Source organism: Cervus elaphus, chromosome 27 (genome assembly GCF_910594005.1).
Source record: "Cervus elaphus chromosome 27, mCerEla1.1, whole genome shotgun sequence".
NCBI classification, from domain to species: domain Eukaryota; kingdom Metazoa; phylum Chordata; class Mammalia; order Artiodactyla; family Cervidae; genus Cervus; species Cervus elaphus.
This window is the reverse complement of record NC_057841.1, coordinates 26,779,444-26,801,943: the sequence shown is the minus strand read 5'-3', so window position 1 is coordinate 26,801,943 and position 22,500 is coordinate 26,779,444. Positions and strand designations below refer to the sequence as shown.

General features: G+C 37.5%; 1 protein-coding gene across 7 annotated transcripts in view; it reads right to left on the bottom strand.

The window, feature by feature from the left end:
• NOL4 (nucleolar protein 4) overlaps positions 1–22,500 on the bottom strand; it is a 452,815-nt gene that overhangs the window by 312,896 nt on the left and 117,419 nt on the right. For 4 of the 7 annotated variants that reach the window (XM_043889495.1, XM_043889496.1, XM_043889497.1 and 1 more), the window contains one exon: positions 18,087–18,236. In XM_043889495.1, coding sequence (XP_043745430.1) covers positions 18,087–18,236 — 150 coding nt within the window. Of the gene's footprint in view, positions 1–17,047; positions 17,111–18,086; positions 18,237–22,500 lie in introns of those variants that run through there. The other 3 variants (XM_043889499.1, XM_043889500.1, XM_043889501.1) reach the window with 2 other exon arrangements.

Sequence of the window (22,500 nt, the reverse complement as noted above, 5' to 3'; positions counted from 1 at the left end):
ATGAATTCTAATTTTAACTGTGTTGAATTTCCAAGCATTTTCAATAGAAAGGTCCTCCAAACTGACTCAGCTTGTCCCTAAACCTGCAATTCTTTGGCTCCTGAAATGGCAGAGAATTGACAGTTCTCTAAATTAGGGTTCTTGTTAACTCTGTGACGACTTATTTTCTTTGGCTATTTTACACAAAAGGAAATGCTTTCCTAAAATTCTATTATGTATGTGTTTCCCATTAATTGGGTACTTAATAATGAATATACTAAGCAAGAATTCTATATGGATTTTATCATTTAATGCTCACAACAGTCCCAGGGATAGATGACTATCATCACCATTATCATCTCTGTTTAACAGATGAGGAAACTAAGCTTCAGAGAGGTTGTATAATTTATCAAAAGACAAGAGACAAGCTCTGGGTTCAGAGCCTACCTTTTATTCAGTTTTGATCACCACATTTTACAGCCTCTTCTGGTCATCAGTATTAAAAATGAAAGAGAGAGACTGTCTCATCTGTAAGAGTTGGAATATTAACCTCATAGCATAGGTTAATTACACTAAAATGTTTATAATGTTCCCTGGAGTGAGGTTCTTTATAAGTATAAAATGCTCTGACTGGTTTGCAGTGACCCTTTGGAATATAAGGGCCAGTCAAGGGCTCTGTACCTTGTCTCAGGTTACAGAGTTCCACAAGAAACACATCAGACTGCACAAACAATACAGAGCTCCACCTGGAGGAAATTAACTGGCCATCTGTTCTGTTCCTACAGAACTGAGGCTATAGTAATGGCTTTGTCATAATGCAGGAATATTGTAACAGCCTGCAACTAAATGCAGAGGAGGTCCATTTTTAATAGAATGTACAAGAAGCAGTTCCTTCTTCCCTGTGGATCAAATGGTAAAGAATCTCCCTGCGATGCAAGAGACAGGGTTTGATCCCTGGGTCAGGAAGATCCTCTAGAGTAAGGGAATGGCAATCCACTCCAGTATTCTTTCCTGGAGAATTCCATGGACAGAGAAGCCTGGCGGGCTACAGCTCATGGGGTCGCAAAGAGTCTGACACGACTGAGCAACTTATACACACAAGAAGGAGCGTAAGTAACGTATTTCTAAAGGAATAAGACTGTAATTGTACAAAGACATTCACCAGTAGAGAAGCTATTTATTGTTGGTTTAAGATTTGAACCTAACACATGAGCTAAAATAGAGACGTTGCTTGACATGGGTAAATCATGAGCATTAGCAAACAAAAAATGCTAAAATCAAAGGATTTATCAACCAGAATCACACCATTTTGTCCTAAGTTCACTAAGGTCTTAGCAAAAATAATCAGAAATAATGTTACTAAATGTTAGTAATTTGGAAAAATAGTAGGCAAGTGCTGAATTTCATTGTTAAGTAACATTACTCCACAGCTTGATGCCTTTGTAAACAGTGTGCTCCATTTCAGACACTGAATTTTAGAGCAAAATAAAGTTGGTTTAATCGCACTACTTTTGAAATTACCTTCTCCACATTAGCTTTATAAAGTGAATTTAAAAAAAAAAAGAAATAACACCTTTATTTCACTGGAATAATAACACTAGAATTTTTTTTTTTTTTGTCAAGTATCATACAGTAAACCCATGGAAGAACTCGCCTTCGGGGCCCAATATTTAACATTCTCTTCTGTGAAACTCTTGAGATCATGTATAAAGAAACAGTCTCCTAATGACATTTATCATAACCGTTTTGTGATATTTAATGTTTAATATTGTGATATTTTGGGCTTCCCTGATAGCTCAGTTGGTAAAGAATCCACCTGCAATGTCGGGAAGATATCCTAGAGAAGCGATAGGGTACCCACTCCAGTGCTCTTGGGCTTCTCTTGTGGCTTAGCTGGTAAAGAATCCTCCTGCAATGCAGGAGGCCTGGGATCAATCCCTGGGTTAGGAAGATCCCTTGGAGAAGGGAAAGGCTACCCACTCCAGTATTCTGGCCTGGAGAATTTCGTGGACTGTATAGTCCATGGGGTTACAAAGAGACAAAGAGTTGGACATGACTGAGTGACTTTCATTCACTTCATTCATTATGATATTTTATCACATACCATGTGCAATTTATATAACTGCATAATGAAGATGTAGAAAATTTATTTTTTAAAACTAATAAAATTAAGATATAATTGAATAGAGTCTATAAATCCAAATACTCATATGGATCAGGACCTCATATGCCCTGATTCAAAAAGACACCACAGTCCAGAGAGACCCCTATCTGAGGAAGGAAAATCTTGTTTATGGGCATTATCTCCAGTTCAACAAGGGCCACTCTATCTTTATCTGGTTTACACACTGTATATTTTTGAATACATCTAAAGAGAGGGAATTAGGAAAAAAAATATGTATGTATATATACACACATATAGCATATACATATAAAGCTTCAGTTCAGTTCAGTCGCTCAGTCGTGTCCGACTCTTTGCCACCCCATGAATCGCAGCACACCAGACCTCCCTGTCCATCACCAACTCCAGGAGTTTACTCAAACTCATGTCCATCGAGTCGGTGATGCCATCTAAACATCTTGTCCTCTGTTGTCCCCTTCTCCTCCTGCCCCCAATCCCCCCCAGCATCAGGGTCTTTTCCAATGAGTCAACTCTTTGCATCAGGTGGCCAAAGTACTGGAGTTTCAGCTTCAGCATCAGTCCTTCCAATGAACACCCAGGACTGATCTCCTTTAGGATGAACTGGTTGGATCTCCTTGCAGTCCAAGGGACTCTCCAGAGTCTTCTCCAACACCACAGTTCAAAAGCATCAATTCTTCGGCGCTCAGCTTTCTTCACAGTCCAACTCTCACATCCATACATGACCACTGGAAAAACCATAGCCTCGAGCAGACGGACCTTTGTTGGCAAAGTAATGTCTCTGCTTTTCAATATGCTATCTAAGTTGGTGATAACTTTCCTTCCAAGGAGTAAGCATCTTTTAATTTCATGGCTGCAATCACCATCTGCAGTGATTTTGGAACCCCAAAAAAGTATAGTCTGACACTGTTTCCACTGTTTCCCCATCTATTTTCCATGAAGTGATGGGACCAGATGCCATGATCTTAGTTTTCTGAATGGTGAGCTTTAAGCCAACTTTTTCACTCTCCTCTTTCACTTTCATCAAGAGGCTTTTTAGTTCCTCTTCATTTCTGCCATAAGGGAGGTGTCATCTGCATATCTGAGGTTATTGATATTTCTCCTGGCAATCTTGATTCCAGCTTGGGCTTCATCTAACCCAGCGTTTCACATGATGTACTGAAGTTAAATAAGCAGGGTGACAATATACAGCCTTGATGTACTCCTTTTCCTATTTGGAACCAGTCTGTTGTTCCATGTCCAGTCCTAACTGTTGCTTCCTGACCTGCATACAGTTTTCTCAAGAGGCAGGTCAGGTGGTCTGGTATTCCCATTTCTTTCAGAATTTTCCAGTTTATTGTGATCTACACAGTCAAAGATTTTGGCATAGTTAATAAAGCAGAAATATACATTTTTCTGGAACTCTCTTGCTTTTTGATGATCCAGTGAATGTTGGCAATTTGATCTCTGGTTCCCCTGCCTTTTCTAAAACCAGCTTGAACATCTGTAAGTTCACAGTTCATGTATTGCTGAAGCCTGGCTTGGAGAATTTTGAGCATTACTTTACTAGCCACTATAGCCTTTGGCCCAGACACTTTTACAGATGTGTTCTGAAACTATAAAGTCTATCCAATTGTTTTCTTACATTTATTTGAGTTTCCTTTTATTCAGCTCATGCATGAGAAAAGATAAACAGTGAACATCATTATACTTCTATGGAGGAACTTCTGGATCAAGGGAGTGGCACACGGAAATAGTCTCACAAAGGTGAAGATATTTTTCACCTAAACATTGAACAAATATCTGTTAAACGCATAGGCACTAAAAGTATCCCTGAATACTTCTAGGTATGGTTCTATACCACTAATACGCAGGGCCATATTAAATAATTGAAATCACCTGTTGGTAATTGCTTCACAATCCAGACATGATGGAACCTCCAGATGTACAAGCTAGATTTAGAAAAGGCAGAGGGACCAGAGATCAAATTGCCAACATCCGCTGGATCATAGAAAAAGCAACGGAATTCCAGAAAAACATCAATTTCTGCTTCATTGACTATGCTAAAACCTTTGACTGTATGGATCACAACAAACTGGAAAATTCTTCAAGTGATGGGAATACCAGACCACCTTACCTGCCTTCTGAGAAACCTGTATACAGGTCAAGAACTGGACATGAAACAAAGGACTGACTCAAATTTGGGAAAGGAGTATGTCAAGGCTGTATATTGTCACCCTGCTTATTTAACTCATATGCAGAGTGCAACATGTGAAATGCCAGACCGGATGAAGCTCAAGCTGGAATCAAGATTGCTGGGAGAAATATCAATAACATTATATGTGCAGATGACACATTCCTAATGGAAGAAAGTGAAGAGGAACTAAAGAGCCTCTTGTTGAAGGTGAAAGAAGAGAATGAAAAAGTTGGCTTAAAACTCAACATTCAAAAACTGAAGATCATGGCATCTGGTCCCATCACTTCATGGCAAATAGATGGGGAAAAAATGGAAACAGTTACAGAGTTTATTTTCCTGGGCTCCAAAATCACTGTGGACAGTGAGTGTCGCCATGAAATCAAATAATGTTTTGTCCTTTGAAGAAAAGCTATGACAAACCTAGAGAGTGTATTAAAAGGCAGAGACATCACTTTGTTGACTAAGGTCCCTATAGTCAAAGCTATGGTTTTTCCAGTAGTCATGTATGGATGTGAGAGTTTTGACCATTAAGAAGTCTGAGCATCAAAGAATTGATGCTTTCTAACTGCAGTGCTGGAGAAGACTCTTGCGAGTCCCTTGGACAGCAAGGAGACCAAACCAGTCAACCCTAAGGGAAAGCAGTCCTGAATATTCATTGGAAGGACTGATGCTGAAGTTCCAATACTTTGGCCACTTGATGTGAAGAGTCAACTCACTGGAAATGATGCTGATGTTGGGAAGACTGAGGGCAGGAGGAGAAGGGGGTGACAGAGGATGAGATGGCTGATGACGTCATTGACTCAGTGGACATGAGTTTCAGCAAACTCTGGGAGAGAGTGAAGTTGAAAGGAAAACCTGGCGTGCTGCAGTCCCTGGGGTCTCAAAGAGTCAGAAACAACTGAGCTACTGAACAACAAATAGGAAATCATTGTAGTCACCTGTTGCTAATTTTTTGGCTAACTTTAATGTGATTCCAAAAAATTCTTTGATCAGGAATCAACATAAATGCTCTCAGGTAAAAAGTATATTCATAGCAGCTTAATCAGTTAAACAAAAAAGCAGACCTTTTTCTTGTCTGACCAAATTTTCATTTACTCTGACCCTCAACAATGTTTGCTTCCAAACCCTAACTGCCATTTCAGCAAGACTTCCTGTTATATTGTATCTATTTGACCTCTATACATCTGTTAAATAACCAACTGAATTCCGGTGCCTTAACATCTTCAGTATCAAAACTGGGATGCTGCCAGGTTTGCACTTTAGCCACCCCCCACCCCAAACTCTCTCCTGGCCCCTGGTGTTAGGTTCTCAACTTTTTGGTTGGATTCTTATCAGTCCCATAGTATTGATTTTACTACACTCTGGTACTGTTATTGGGGCTTCCCTGATAGCTCAGTTGGTAAAGAATCCGCCTGCAATGCAGGAGACCCCGGTTCGATTCCTGGGTTGGGAAGAGCCGCTGGAGAAGAGAGAGGCTAGGCTACCCACTCCAGTATTCATCAATTACTCCAATATGCCCTTTTCAGTTCATATCACTGTCTACTATCTCCTTTGTTCTTCTCTGATCATTTTCTATATTCAATCATCACACCCATTTATCAGGTTCTCTTGTCTTTTTCATTTAGTTAAGGGATGGCCCAGTCAGGAATATCTTGAGTTGATTTTTAAATATGATTGAGATTCCAAGGGGCTTCCCAGGTGGTGCTATCAGTAAAGAACCCTCCTGCCAAAAAAGGAGACAAAAAAGGAGATGCAGGTTCAATCCCTGGGTTGGGAAGAGCCCCTGGAGGAGGACACAGCAACCCACTCCAACATCCTTGCCTGGAGAATCCCATGGACAGAGGAGCCTGTGGGGCTACAGTCCATAGGATTGCACAGTCAGACATGACTGAAGTGACTTAGCACACAAATGTTCCTAGATAAAATACAACATTCACAATTAAATGTGAATTCCAGATAAACATGTGATATTGGGAACAACATATTAAAATTATTGTTAATCTGAAATTCAAATATAACTGGGCATTCTGTATCTTTATTTGTTAAATCTGGCAACCTTGTAGGGTACATTTAACTGAGATGAATGAAAATATGGGTTAGAGCCCGAAGATAATTTTAAATGTGGAACAAATTGTTGTGCCAGGAAGATCTAAGAATATATCAAGAGCAGAAGTGAGAAGCAGGGTAGGTGGAAGTGATTACTGGGCATCTGCAGGCAATCTGAAATCACAGTGCTCATTGAAAGCAATGTTTTCCAACTTTTTAGACCAACAGCCCAGGCAGAAACGTATTTTACATCATAAGCCAGAACATATACACATTTCTACAGTAAAACAGATCATTTATATTCTCTTCTATTTCATTTTTTAAAAGTTATCACAACTCACTACATTCACTTGAAAATCCACGAATGGGTCATGATACATAATGTGAAAAATACTGGTCTAAAGCACAGGAATACAGTCTATCAGTCCAAAGACATTTGCTGTGGTGTTGAGAGAAGATGGTGGTTATGTGGTCAAGTTTAAAAGGAAGGTTACAAATTCAAAGGAGGTCTAAAGCGGGCAAGACTATTCTTAGACAGTTCAGGTCAAACTTTAGACAGCTAAAAGCCAGTTGGAAATCTGAGGCAAATGCTTCAGATGAAGGGCAAGGGGAATAAAAATTGAATCAAGTGCAGTCTACCCTCCAGGGATGGGAAAATGGTACAAGTGCAAGGTAAGAGGCAAAGGCAGTAAACTTGGGCAGAGGGACAGAAATATACTATATGATGAAAAGAAACAAGAGGAGGAAAATAGAGAGGTCACACCCTTCTAGGACAACATCAGATGACCTGAGCATGACATCACGGTACATTAGCAAATCAAGATGCAGGCAAACAAAAAATAAAAATGATCTAATTATAGCTAATTCATTTTTATAAGAAATAGTTTTTGCTCCACTGATTATACTTAAAATTTAGCTATACTGCTTTGCAGAAAAGAACTTTCTTTTCTATTTTTTATCTTTATTACAATGATGAACATCTTTAACTTGGAGTTGTATTTTTGCAATAATTAAAATAGCCATGAACTGTGCAAATGTGACTACAGCAAAAAGAGTCCAATAAACTGGAATTATATTTCCAAAGTTGTGGGTAGTGTTTCTGTGTTTCCTCTTATGTTAGAATATCTGGCTATTAAGGAACAGATTGTCATAACAGAGAATCTTTATATTAGATGAAAACAAAAATGAGCAGATGGACACTAAAAAAGTTTTTCTCCATACATGGTTCCTAAAAGTAAAATAAAGAGAATCCCTAACTGTTGCATGTAAATAAAATGACTCTGCACAGCAAATGTTTATTCAGTGACTTGCAGCATGAATAGCTTCATTAAATATACAATTACACACATGGAAGTGTGGGGAAATTGACTTCTTCTATCTTCTTTGATATATCAGTGTTTTTGCTGGGACTTAGGGGAGAACAAGCTGAATTCAGCTTTTTTGGTCCAGAATTCAATGGCATGGTCAAGCGCTCATGGGTTCCTGTTTCAGCTACCTTGGTTAAAGTTTACCCTTACTCAGCCCTGCGAGGCAGAGGGATGGCAGTATTTCTTTTAAAACAAGTAGTCAAGAATACTGCTGCCACAGTCACCCAAAACAGTCAAGATTAGCCATGTTAGGAGAAACAGAGAAAAATGGAGAAGCTTAGGCTTCACTTTACTAAGGAGAGCCACGAGTCACACAACCCTCACGTTGTTGTTCAGTTGTTCAGTCATGTCCGACTCTTTGTGACCCCAGGGACTGCAGCATGCCAGGCTTCCCTGTCCTTCACCATCTCCCTAAATTTGCTCAAACTCAAGTCCATTGAGTCGGTGATGCCATCCAACCTTCTCATCCTCTGTCACCCCCTTCTCCTCCTGCCCTCAGTCTTTCCCAGCATCAGGGTCTTTTCCAGTGAGTCAGTTCTTCGCATCAGGTGGCCAAAGGATTGGAGCTTCAGCATCAGTCCTTCCAGTGAATATTCAGGACTGATTTCCTTTAGGACTGACTGGTTTGATTTCCTTGCAGTCCAATGCACTGTCAAGAGTCTTCTCCAACACCACAGTTCGAAAGCGTCAGTTCTTCGGTGCTCAGCCTTCTTGATGGTCCAACTGTCACATCCACACGTGACAACTGGAAAAACCATAGCTTTGACTGTAGGGACCTTTATCAGCAATGTGAGGTCTCCGCTTCATATGTCTATGCAATGTGCAGAGTCCGTGAGGAGTTCAGAGGATTTAGGGCATCAGTCACTCGTCTCCTTGCATGGTCCTGCAATAAAACATTCTCTGCTCCAGCATTTTGGTTTCTTTGGCCTCACTGTGTGTCAGGCACACCAAGGTGACTTTTGAAAACAAGGAATAACTAGAACTGTGTTGCTGGAACTTAGCACTCAGGGGTTAAGGATAAATCTTGGAGTACTTGGGGCAATGCCATCTGTCTGGCCCCGAAGTCTGTAGTGCCCTACTGAGAAATAATGTTTTAGATTGTACAAATAACTATGCAAGCCAATGGATACATTTCATATACCAAATAACAGTGCCCAGGAATGCCTAAAAATATTTGAACACCAACTGCAAAAAAATCTGGTCCAAATTCCAATTCTTAGAATCTGTTTTTTCACGGTTCACCTCCTTTCTGATTGCTGGGGCCAAGGAGCAAAGCCATGCTCAACCATGGCTGTGTTATGGCCAGAGGACATTCCCAGAAAAATGAATGGGGAGGAGAGGGTGAGGAGGAGAGCAGATGAACAGAAGAAAAAAAAAAAAAAAACAGGAAAAGGCTGTCACTTGTTACTTATAAAATGACTAAAACTGTTGCAGATGAAGTTAGTGAATAGCACTTTCAATTCTGGAAAAGTCATGAATGAAAACATGGGTGGATGTTTTCCATGGGCCACTGAGGACATAGATGATACAAAGAAAGAGGTTGCTCAATATCTAATTAGTAGACAAAAAGGCATTTATGGCATCTGTCCCCTCACAAACAATTCTGAATTTTTAGAGACTACCATGTTTCTATTTACCCCACTACGTATAATATCATGTTGGGACCAATGATTACCTTTACACCTTTACATACATAAATACTTATGAGCCTCAAAACAACCCTACAATTAACACATGCAAAAACTGCATGCATAAAACTTACCTAATCGGGATTTAAACTCGAGTCTAGCTGACATCAAAGGTGGCACCGTGTTCTTTCTATTACCTCATACCAGTAATAGCCCATGTCCTAGTCTTCTTTCCTATTATATTTTATCCCAATTAAATAGGTATTTAAATAAGCATCCATGTGCATATACTGTAAGAAATTCAGGAGCTTTTATTTCTGACATCATCACAGTGTCCAGGAAAACGTAAACCTCTGGATGCGGCTTGAAAAGCTGCACTGGCACATTTTCACCACAAGGGTGCACTGAAGTAGCAATTTATCAAGCTGGACATAAAGAATTAATGATGTTTCTCAAAAGGGTTAATTCCTTTGCAAGGAATATATCTATTCACAATAACACAAAAAGTATCAATGACAGAATTTGTGACATTAGTTGATGATGAACTGGTTTGGATGAGTTCTTTAAATATTTTGATGGTCTCAACTACCTAAAAGAAATTTCCTGAGTATCAAGGGTTTGTACTCTTATTCTGCCCACCTGGGCTAATTCTCACTAGGGCTGTATAAGAAATAAATCAATTCTGACAAATGAATGAACATTATTATTCTGTTTTAGAATCGCTATTTAATAACTCTAACTGGCAGGCCACTGATTTACTTTTTCCTTCCGAGTTGGTTTTATGTATCTGCCTGCCTGTGCTTAGTCTGAGTAATTTTGAGTTATCAAAAATAATGAGTGTTCCTACATGAAAGTTAGGTTTAACATTGTGTGTGTGTGTGTGTGTTTAGTCACTCAGTTGTGTCTGACTCTTTGTGACCCCATGGACTGTAGCCCACCAGGTTCCTCTGTCCATGGAATTCTCCAGGCAAGAATACTGGAGTGGGTTGCCATTCCCTTCCCCAGAAGAATCTTCCCAACCCAGGGAGGGAACCCAGGTCTCCTGCATTGCAGGCAGATTCTTTACTGTCTAAGCTGCCAAGGAAGCTCTAAAGTTATGTGTCTGGGCTTAGTCACTCAGTCCTGTCTGACTCTTTGTGACCCCATGGACTGCAGCCCGCCAGGCTCCTCTGTCCATGGGGATTCTCCAGGCAAGAATACTGGAGTGGGTAGACATGCCCTCCTTTAGGGGATCTTCCCAACCCAAGAATCAAAGCCAGGTCTCCCACATCGCAGACGGATTCTTTACCGTCTGAGCCACCAGGGAAGCCCAATATTGTGTGTACCATGTTTAAATTCGGTAGTTTTCAATACTCAGCAATCACCTTCATAAAACCTCTATACTTGGGGAGGGGATATGTGGATATGGTTGTGCATCTGATGAGAAATAAACCAATGTGTGAAAATGTAAGTGATGTGTTTATACCTTGCCTCAAAGATGATAGCATAATTAAATGGAGCATCAAAGCTTTCCCTGAAAAACAAAGGAGGGCACATGGGCTAAATAACTGCTACCTTATTCAGAGCCTGCAAAACTGCAGAAATCCAGGGCGCTGTTCAAGTTAATATGAACTGTGTAGTGCAGGGTCTTTAGAGCCATGGGCCACAGTTCTGATCTTATTTCATTATCTCCATTTATAGTTAACATCTTTATACTACTTAGTTGGTATCAAAAATTCAAGGACTTCACAGAGACAAGGTGGAATTTTTCCTTCAACATGCATTTATGGAAAACCATGAGATGGTCCTTTTACTAAGCTGAGACTATACAGTAATATGAGAGATGGATATCACCATCTCTTATGTGGATATCACCATTAGGGACTTCGCCATTTTTTTTTTTTTAACTTTGACTCTAGCTATAAATAAAGGGGGGGGGAAGAAGGAAAATTTTGCTACTTTCAGCAACATGGATGAACTTGGAGGGCATTATGTTAACTGAAATAAGTCAGACAGAGAAAGACAAATACTGTGTGATATTACTTATGTGTGGAATCTAAAATATACAACAAACTATTGAATATAACAAAAAAGAAGCAGACTCATAGATATAGAGAAAAAACTAGTGGTTACTAGTAGGGAGAATGAGGGGCAAGGGACAAACTACTGGGTGTAAGATGGATTCAAGGATATATTGTACAATATGGAAAATATAAGCAATATTTTGTAGTAACTGTAAATGGAAAGTAACCTTTAAAATTGCATTAAATAAACTGGATAAAATAAACAAGAGGAATCACACAAAAGTACCATAAAATAGTTATAACTGAGTGAGTTTTAAAATAATAAAATATATTTTTAGGTCACTGACTTAATATATAACAGAATCACTGAGTTCTATAATAACAAGTGTCTATAAAATATATTTGAGTTTGGAATAATTTTAAACTTTTTCCTACTTCTATTTGATACCCCAAACAATTGCTTATTTAAGCCATTTCGGTGTGTGACAACAGAGAGAAATAAACAATGTCATCTGCATAAAAAAGACAGGGACTTATATCTGTTTAACTGCTGTATTATTTTGCTTTTTTTTTTTTAACATTAGGTCCATGAAGAGTGTTTACAGACATAAAATTAATTCCAAGCCCCAGAGAATATTTTCTTCAATCCTTGGCCTCAGAAACACCCTATATATGCACTTGGATCTGTGTTAGCAAAAGGAAGAAATCACAATAGTAAAAGGGTGTCTGAGGAGGGACACAGGAACACAGCTTGTTGATATTCTATCCGTAAATCATGACGAGGAAGTTCCTCCACTGAGAAATCTACTTAATGTTCATAGTTTTTAATCTAATACTTTTTATTTTGAAACAACATTCTCATCTTTTACAAATATTCTATAAAAAGAAATAGGTGGGGTTTGCAGAGGCTTTTCATCCTCATTTTGACACCATGGACTTCCCAGGTGGCGCTCGTGGTGAAGAACCCACCTGCCAAAGCGGGAGACGCAAGAGACGCAGGTTCGATTCCTAGAGGAAGGCATGGCAACCCACCCCAGTATTCTTGCATGGAGAATCCCATGGACAGAGGGGCCTGGCAGGTTAAAGTCCATGGGGGTCACATGAAGTCATACATGACTGAAGTGACCGAGCACGCACACACTTGATAACATGAGCTCTCAACGTCTATACAATACATGCCAAAGACTACCCGTGATGCCATACTAGGACTCATACAAAAATCAGGGTGACTGTGCTACTTGGGACATTAGTAGGTTTATCTATGGCACGTCACACATTTCTTGCCCACCTGTTCTTCAGCTGAACCCAGCTACACATGAGAGACAAACACATTCACAAAATGATCACACAAAATGTCAATGACTGCTAGCAGCCTAATATATTCTCTAGCTTCTCTTGCCGGAGGCTATGTGAAATCCATATAAAGATACAGAGGTCAATGGTTTAAACCAAAGAAATTAAATTCTAATTATAAATTTAAGGCACTGTGATAGGGAAGGGAAGTGATATTCAGAGATCAAGGTCTTCCTGACACTAATCACAGAAAGAGCTATAACCATTTCAGTAGTGTCTCAGCCTATAGGACTATAAGTCAAGCAAGACTGATGGTTACAGGATCATTTATGTTTACAATGAAATTTGAGGTGTGATCACATCTGTTGCATTGTAGCTTAAAATCACATTATAAATTTAGTAACGGCCTGCTCACCACATGATTCAGATTACTGCAAAAAATTTAACAAAATGGAGAGCAGTGAAAATCTGCTGACACTTGAGAGTCATTTTTTATCCCCTTTCTTATTTGATCACTATTTTAAAAAAGAAGTCTAATGACTACTGAGACTTCTCACGATTATTATTATCATTATTACTATTTATGAGAGCTCTCTAGACGATAATAAAGCCAAAATCTTCTCTATCTTCTGCTATGCTCATCAGCCAATCTGCTTTATCAAGAGCAGGAGGCATTTTCCTGTTTGAACACTTCTTGTGCCAGCCAACTTGTTCACTTTGGTACTATTTTCCTTGTCTCCTCATACAGTAATGGCTCCATACGTACTGTGAAAATTGCTATAATTCCTTCAGAATTGGAAGAAAATAGAAATATATCCTGCTCATTTCACATGTGCAAAAACTGTGGCCTAAGCCAAACAGAGGGTAGATAAATTGCTAGGAACTCTCAGAACTTTAGTTTAGTGTGTTTTTTTGTTTTTTTTTTTTTTTTGACAGTAAAATGGTTGCAACTTTTGGTCATTCCTCTTATTCTCAATTGACATGAATTCTGAGAATTTTGACATAACAAACTAGCCCAAACAGTGCAAGTTAAAATATCCCACTTAGCAGTAAAGGCACCAAACCAATAGATATTAATAAAAAAAGAACAGGATAAAAATGATGCTGACTAGGTTTTAAGGTTAAGTGTTACAGGACCTGAAAAAATAAATATTTTCCTTTCTAAAGTCAGAATAGGAATACAGACATTATGGCTCATATATTATTTTTCTATAGTATGTCCCTGAATGTTGTTATTGTTCAGTCACTCAATCGTGTCCGACTCTTTGCAACCCCATGGACTGTAGCCCACCAGACTTATCTGCTCGTGAATATTCCTGAATAGGAATATTCTATTCATATTGAAAGTAAATTCTTTAAAGAGAGTCAGTTTTAAAATTTTTCAGAAAAGTTTGAAAATTAATGTAAGACTGGAACCTGGGAAGAAGCAAATAACTGAAATTCTCATAAACATCATCTAGCAGGAAAGGTCCTAAACAAAGGGATCCTGGCTTACTTCCATTCTTCCCTTCAGCCTGGTCAAACTCAGTTATGCTGTGGACTGTCCGAGACTGTGACATTTATAAGATGTACACAAAATAATGCCTCAGTTATGACTTTTCCTCTCTTTCGCAACGTGGAGGCACTGGGGCAAGCAGAGGAAAGTACATCCATAATTATAATTAAGACAAGGATGGAGCTATGTTGATTGTCCTGCTTGTCCTTCTACCTGGTACAAGACTAGTGACTGGATAAAGGAGAAATACCATTATTCAAAAGTTGACCACAAGGCAAGCACTTCATGAATATTAACTGATTTATTTTACCATGCCATGCACATCATTATCCCTCTAAATAGAAGGGGAAAAAGTAAATAAGTGGCCCAAAGAAGCACAGAGAGGAAGTACTAAATTTGAAATTTTAAAACTGAGTTTGCCTGGCTTCTGGTCTACTTTCTTGTAGCTGTAGCATATGCTTTCCATTCAGAACTAAATGAATTCAATTATTGGCAGCTATATATGTGAGTAATACGTGTAAACTTACTGTTTCACACCACAAGTTACATGTGTATGTGTACATTTACACGTATATATGCAGACTGTTCTCTCTACTGAAAACACTGACTTTTCTCACTAGTTCCTGTATTTCCACCACTTACTTTTATTTTAGCAAGAAAGAACTTTGAAATTTTATCCTTTAATTGGGCTCTAACTAAAGACACCTTTCTGGGAAGCCAACTGTGCTTTAGCCTGTGACAAAATGCAAGAGATAAAAGACAACGGGAGAAGAGCTGTGTTTCCTGAAGGTGGAATTCAGACAATAGTTAAGGACTTCAGAATTCAGAAAAGTTAAGGACTAGAAGATAGCTTCCTGCATTCATGATTTTTTTTAAACAACGTTACACAATTAATTTTGAAGTCACTTTCCAAACTGCTAAGTATACTTGCATTCAGTCTTAGGAGAAAGATATATTTAAGTTCAAATATAAGTGATATCTGAATGATTCACACTTCTTCCCTACTCTGTTAATGTATATCATCAACTCAAAAATACTAAAGGAAACACATTCAATGTACCAGTAAAGGTTTATACAAAGAGACAAATGAAAGGGAAAAAATACCCAAAAGACACTAGACTTCAACAATGACTAAAAAAATTATTTTTGATAGCCTTTACATATTCCTAAAATGTGTCATTTTATGTGGATTTTTAAAAAGAGCTCATAAGTAATAGAACACACCCTCCAATTTTATCTCTAGTCAGATTAGACTGCAATAAAATTTAAGTTGTGTAATGACTAGATATTTCAAGGAATGATATACTGCAGATAGGTAAAAACAAATGGCATTCAGAAGTTAATCCAATATTAAAGGACCACCATTTCCTGCAGAGTGAAAACACAGAAAAGATTTGCAAAAAAGGCAAAGTAAATAAAATGACCACTAAATCTATTGGTAACATTATTAAGACAGTATGACACGTTTTAATCATTAGTTGTATAAGTATAGTTTCTTGGCCATGTAGCGTAAGGGAGAAAAAGAGAGTCAATAAACATAATCATGCATGCTCTATGAGCCAATGTGTTAGAAACAGAAAATAATCTTAATGGGAACCATTATAATTGCAGTAGGTATCTAGCTAATTTTACCAATGACTAGCCAATTCCAGCATTAGCATTGAGAACTAAATTCTGACCCAACAGTCTAGGATCCTAATAGCACTAAACCACTTCATTTCAAATTACATTTAGTGTGATGTCCCATTAGCTGAACACTTATATTAACTTTTAACATTAGACTTAAATTCATTATAGAGTTATGTGTACAGTTTTGCTGGCAATGCAGCAGTGTTTGTGTTTTTTCTTCCCCTATGATGTACTATTACTCCATAAAATGGAAGTGTTTTCTAATTAGGATTCAATCGAGAGATACCAGAAGGCAAAAGATTAGGCCAGAAGAAACCTTTGTAATATTAGGAAAAGGTGAGAATACTTTAATTGCAAAAACAAAAATTAAATTTGGCAAAGAGAAGGGTCTCCAAAAAGGACATTCTCAAGAGGGAATGGGTGATGCTTCAGACACTATTAGTATGTTCAAAGTTGGTATCTATCTCTACTCCAAAATGCAGAAAATGTCTCCAAAATGTTAATGTAAAATGATATATATTGGAAATGTATTTACCAATTTATTGGAAGGGTTTAGCATGCTTTATGGCAGTAGATCAGATTCTCTACATTTAGTAAAACATAGGATGAGAGATTTGGGTCTATGACCTATTTTTATTTTAATTAAAAGTCTCTAGTAAATGCACTTCAAAGATTAAATCACTTTCAATTGCTTTCGGCACCTACACAGATTCGGCTGCCATATGATTACTGACAATGAAGCTACTTGGGTTTTTGTTGGTTTGCTTTCATTTAATACAATTGAACTGATGTATTCCTACCTTACAAAGTCCTATCAAGTTCAGGTAGCTATTTTGTAAAAGTGAATTATCATTACCATAAGAATACACAGTTAGTGATATTAGTAGATCAATATATAATTTTTTCTCCTATTAGTATCTAGAGATACAGCCCTGGCTTAGGAGACAGGCAAAATGAGTATGTTCAGTAATATTAGTTTGCACACAAAAAAAATTTAAGAAGCTAGATCATTGTCATTAGTCATGATAAAAATGTCTCCTAGGATATGTAAGTCAAAAGAAAGTTTATGTGGCAGAATTATGTAAGGAAACTTACAAAAGTGCCTGCCCACAAACCATGCAATCTGGAAACAGCCAAGAAACAAAACCATAGAGAAGGAGAGATAAATACAACATGTATTAGGGGTTATTATGCAACTAAGATTCAATATGATCCTGGAAATATAGCAAAAAATAGTTATGGAAAAGAAGCTATTTCTTATGCTCAGTAGCTAATTTTCAAACATATGTACCTGTATTTGAAACTTTGAGCATTTCACACATTTTTCTGTATCTGAAAAAAAAATGGATCCAGACTGATATTGTGTATAAATATAGCTGAAAACAGTTAATATAAAGGTAGCCAAAAGCAAAGTTCAATAAGAATTATAAAAAAAAGATATTGTTCTGATTGCTGATAAGGTATTTCTGATGTACACTTGCTCATATTGGAAGAGAATGATTTACTGTTCAATTTTCCTAGAAAGGATGAATTATCCATAGCAAGATGATTTCATAAAATGTTTAATTAAATTAAAAACTAGAATAAAATTTTTAGATCGAACAGTAAGTATAATTAGAATCTTTAGAAATAATATATAACTCCATTTTGACAGTAAATATTTCAAAGTCTAACAGTTAATTATATCTGTTTTCTTGATAATTTACAACAAAAACATTATATATTTTCATTTTTAATTGATCAAGGGCATTACACTATAAAAATAACACATACTTTTAAAATAATCTATACTGGAAAATTAAGAAATGCATACCCTTCAGGGTAAATGTATTTAATACAAGGTACTATAACAAGAGGACAAAAAATTTTCTTATTCATGTGATTATAATTATTAAATAAGAAATACCTGAACATATTAATATGATTTGAAGGGGAAGGACACTTAAGACAATAGTGGTAGTAAAAAGTTCATCTGTTCCAGTACATAGTTTATATTGTATGATTTGAAAATATATTATGTATTGAACATATAACACAAATCATTTTCCCATGTGAACATTTAACTGGGACTAACCACATTGTATGCTTATTTTTAAAAAATGATAATGCTAAAAACACATTTGAACTATATGAAATAAACTTAGTGAACATACAACAAAAATAAAATCAGTAATAATAATAGTTGAAATGCTGGGTGTGACCATGATACAGTAAAATTTATGTTGAAGATAGAATATTCGTAATTATTTAACCCAACTTTAACAAGCATATAATATCAAACTTCAAAATGCATGCCTTTTTTTCTCTTCTATATTCATTTCTTAACTTACTGCTTTGTAAGTTCTCTTTTGTCCAGCATGTTTCCGAATTTGTTCTCCATTTGGCCCTGTTTCCACATGCATTGAATAGATAATGTCAAAGAAATCTTCAACCACAGCTACCCGCCGCAAAGATAGCTTCTCATCTACCCCTATGCCATCCTGTAAACAAAACCAGAAAAAAAAAAAAGGCACAAGATTAATAAAGATGTATTAAATACATAGGATTAACACATAAATTTCATTATACAAAAGCATTTTGATTAAACTGAACCAAATCATCTAGATAGGAAAATTGAAAACATGTGATTGAATATCTTGTTTTATACTTTATTTACATATAAAACTTTAAGAAACATGAAAAAGATTTTTGGCAGATTTAATAATGTCAAACAAAGGTCCATCTAGTTAAGGCTATGGTTTGTCCAGTAGTCATATATGGAAGTGAGATTTAAACTATAAAGAAAGCTGAGTGCCAAAGAATTGATGCTTTTGAACTGTGGTCTTTCAGAAGACTCTTGAAAGTCCCCTGGGCTGCAAGGAGATCCAACCAGTCTACCCTAAAGGAAATCAGTCCTGAATACTCACTGGAAGGACTGATGTTGAAGCTGAAACACCAATACTTTGGCCTTCTGATGCAAAGAGCTGACTCATTTGAAAAGACCCTGATGCTGGGAAAGATTGAGGGCAGAGGAGAAGAGAACAACAGAGGATGAGATGGTTGGATGGCATCACTGACTCAATCGACATGAGTCTGCGTAAACTCCGGGAGTTGGTGATGGACAGGGAGGCCTGGTGTGCTGCAGTCCATGGGGTTGCAAAGAGTTGGACACAACTGAGCAACTGAACTGAACTGAATCATGCTTACCCATTAATGCAATCTTTTAAATTTTGTAATGACTTACTTGTAACTTTCTTAAATAGTATAACTTTCTTAAATCATTCCAAAATATATTATTAAGGCCTAGTATTTTATTGCAATAATTTCTTTCAGATATTGATTCACTTATCTAATCAATATCTATTGTGTCCCTGGGTACTGGACATTGTTATTAGAGAAATGAAAGAAATAATATGAAACCTCTACCCATTATATCATAGAGTCTAGGAAAGAAAATTCATCTATTCTTCTATCCAGATTAGACTAAGGGACTGTATGTGTTAAAGGTTAAAACTGTGAGCTCTAGAGATTATCTAGGTGTAAAATTTGGATCATCCACTCAGAAGTTGTGTATTTTGTGCAGATCACCTAAACCTCTCTGAATTTGTTTTCTTACCCATAAAATAGGGGTATTAGAGCTTACTTAACAGAACTGTAATCATTAAATGAAATAATGTATGTACAGGATATAACCCAGTGTTTGACATTTAGTGAACAGTCAGTAAATCGCAGCTTTTGCCATTCTGATGATCATGATAAAAATGTAAGTAGTAGGGCAATTCAGAGAACAAAGATGTCACCTCTGATTGAGGCACCTTCATAGAAGAAACAGAATTTGACAGTTTGCTGAAGCAGGTGATTCATCATGGCAGATAAAAAGACCACAAGGAGCCAAGAGTTCCCGTACATGATTGAGAAGAGTAAACAGTAAGCTTTGAATGAGATAGGAAATGAATTTAATCTTACATGGCTCCACCTGAAAGAATTCACTACTTCTGAGTGGAGGATCCCAAGTACCACCTATCTCTAGAGCACCCATTTTTAACCTTTAACCCTTAGTCTAATATTGACAACATCATAGATACATTTTTATTCCTGAAGTGAAAGGTTTTCCTCCTTACACACACACACATTCAGACAGTGTTCCTATTCAAACCTTATTCAACCTGAAGCAACGCTGCATTTCCATCAGTGCTGGCACACAACAGGAGGTGATTAACCTGAGCAAAATCATTACAGAGTCAATGAGTCAAATGGCAAAGCCTCTTGGAACAACAGGGCCGGCTGACTAAGCTCACTGCAAAACTGAAAGCAAATCGCATGATGTTTTTTGTTAGTTTGGTTTTATTTTATTGATTTGTTTCTGGTTTAGAATAGATCTCAGAAGCAGCAGTGCCTAAAGCAGGATATTAAATAACTATAAATACCAAGTTTTATATAAGGTCAAGCAACCAGATATTCCACCTTTGTTAAATCTGAAGTGCTTCCTTGTAAACTATCTGTGATGCGTGTGGTTCCTCACTAGGTTTCAGGCCTTTCTGATTTCTCCCCTTTAGTATCTCAAGGCATCTCCTTCTATACTGGAATCCAGGGATAATCCTTCATTGCCTTGTGATACAAGACCAGTGTGCAGTGAGAGCTCAGAGAAGATGCATGAAATAGCAGCAATCAGCCTGTAAATTTGCTGAAACTGAGAGTTTGGTGTCAGGGAAGCACCACATCAGATGTCCACCCACCAGCTTTCCTGGCCAAGCCTCTACTCCTCAGAGAACATCCACTCTTCTTGGGCTGGAAATCAAAATTCTAAGTTGACTGACTAGCAACTCTGTCCTCAAAACTTTGTCTTCCTATTTCCCAGAAATAAAGCTTATGGAGTTTCCTCTCCATTCCCTTATTAGATAACCAGAAATATAGTAATTTTATACAGTTAATATGTAGTGATCATAGCCTATATATTCATTCCTTCAACAAATATCCTACAAATACCAACTACTGCCAAGTCCTCTGGCTAAGTGCTAAAGCTATAAAAGTGTAGGAGATAGATAATCTAGGTGTTTCTACAGTTTTCAGTCTCGTATAGAAAATAAACATTGAGCCAATCATTGCTAGAGCTACATATTAATTTCCTGAGGCTTCTGTAACAAATTACCACAAAATTAGTGGCTTAAAACAAAGTGAACTTATTCTCCCATAGTTCTGAAAGCCAGAAGTTCAAAATCAAGATGCTGACAAAGCTGCACTCCCTTTAAGAGCTCCAGGGTATGACATTGGCTTCTTTTATGATGTGCCTCTGCTGTGTCTCTCTCACTTATAAGGACTCATCTTACATGACGGAATTTAGGGTCCAACCAGATAATCAAGGCAATCTCCTCATACCAAGATCCTTAACTTCACTGCATCTACAAAGACTTTTTTCTCAAACAAAGTAACACTTAGAGATTCATGGGAAATAGGATTGAAATCTTTGGGTGGGCCTTATTGAACCCACTGAAGGCAATATGTATTAGAGTACAGAAAGTGAAAGTTGTGCTATGGGAGCATGTATTGGAAATGTCTTAAAATTTTTGGTTAACGGTCAACACTCCCTGATTTCTGACTATACTACAAAACTACAGAAATCAAAATGTATGGTAGTAGCACAAAAACAGATACTTAGATCTATGGAACAGGACAGAGGGCCCAAAAATAAGTCTACACACTGATGGTCAATTGATCTACCTCAAAAAAAGTTAGAATATACAATGCAGAAAAGACAGTCTCTTTAACATGTGGTGCTGGGAAAACTGGACAGCTACACGTAAAACAATGATATTAGAACATTCTTTAACATAGTATACAATCTCACTTATTAGGATGTCAAAAAGAATATAATACCTAGGAATAAACTTATCTGAGAATGCAAAAGACCTGTACTCCAAAAACTATGACACTGATGAAAGAAAACAAAGATGATGCAAGCAAATGGGAAGAGATACCATGTCCCTGACAAGAAGAATTAATATTGTTAGAATGACCATACTACCAAGGCATTCTACAGATTCAAAGCAATCTTTATCAAAATGCCAATGGCATTTTCCACAGAACTAGAACAAGTAACTTTAAAATTTGTTGAATATTTGTATGGCAACACAAAAGAAAATAAATAGCCAAAGCCATCTTGAGAATCTTTTTGGGCTCCAAAACACTGCAGATGGTGACCACAGTCATGAAATTAAAAGACACTTACTCCTTGGAAGGAAAGCTATGACCAACCGAGACAGAAAATTAAGATCACCAGCCCAGGTTGGATGCATGAGACAAGTGCTCGGGCCTGGTGCACTGGGAAGACCCAGAGGAATCGGGTGGAGAGGGAGGTGGGAGGGGGGATCGGGATGGGGAATACATGTAAATCCATGGCTGATTCAAGTCAATGTATGAAAAAAACCACTACAATACTGTGGAGTGGTTGGCCTCCAACTAATGAAAATAAATGGGAAAAAAAACAAAAAGCAGAGACATTACTCTGCCGACAAAGGTCTGTCTGGTCAAAGCTATGGTTTTTCCAGTAGTCATGTATGGATGTGAGAGTTGGACCATAAAGAAAGCTGAGTGTCAAAGAACTGATGCTTTTGAACTGTGGTGTTGGAGAAGACTTTTGAGAGCCCCTTGGACTGCGAGGAGATCCAACCAGTCCATCCTAAAGGAAATCAGTTCTGAATATTCATTGGAAAGACTCATGTTGAAGCTGAAGCTCCAATAATTTGGCCTTCTGATGCAAAGAACTGA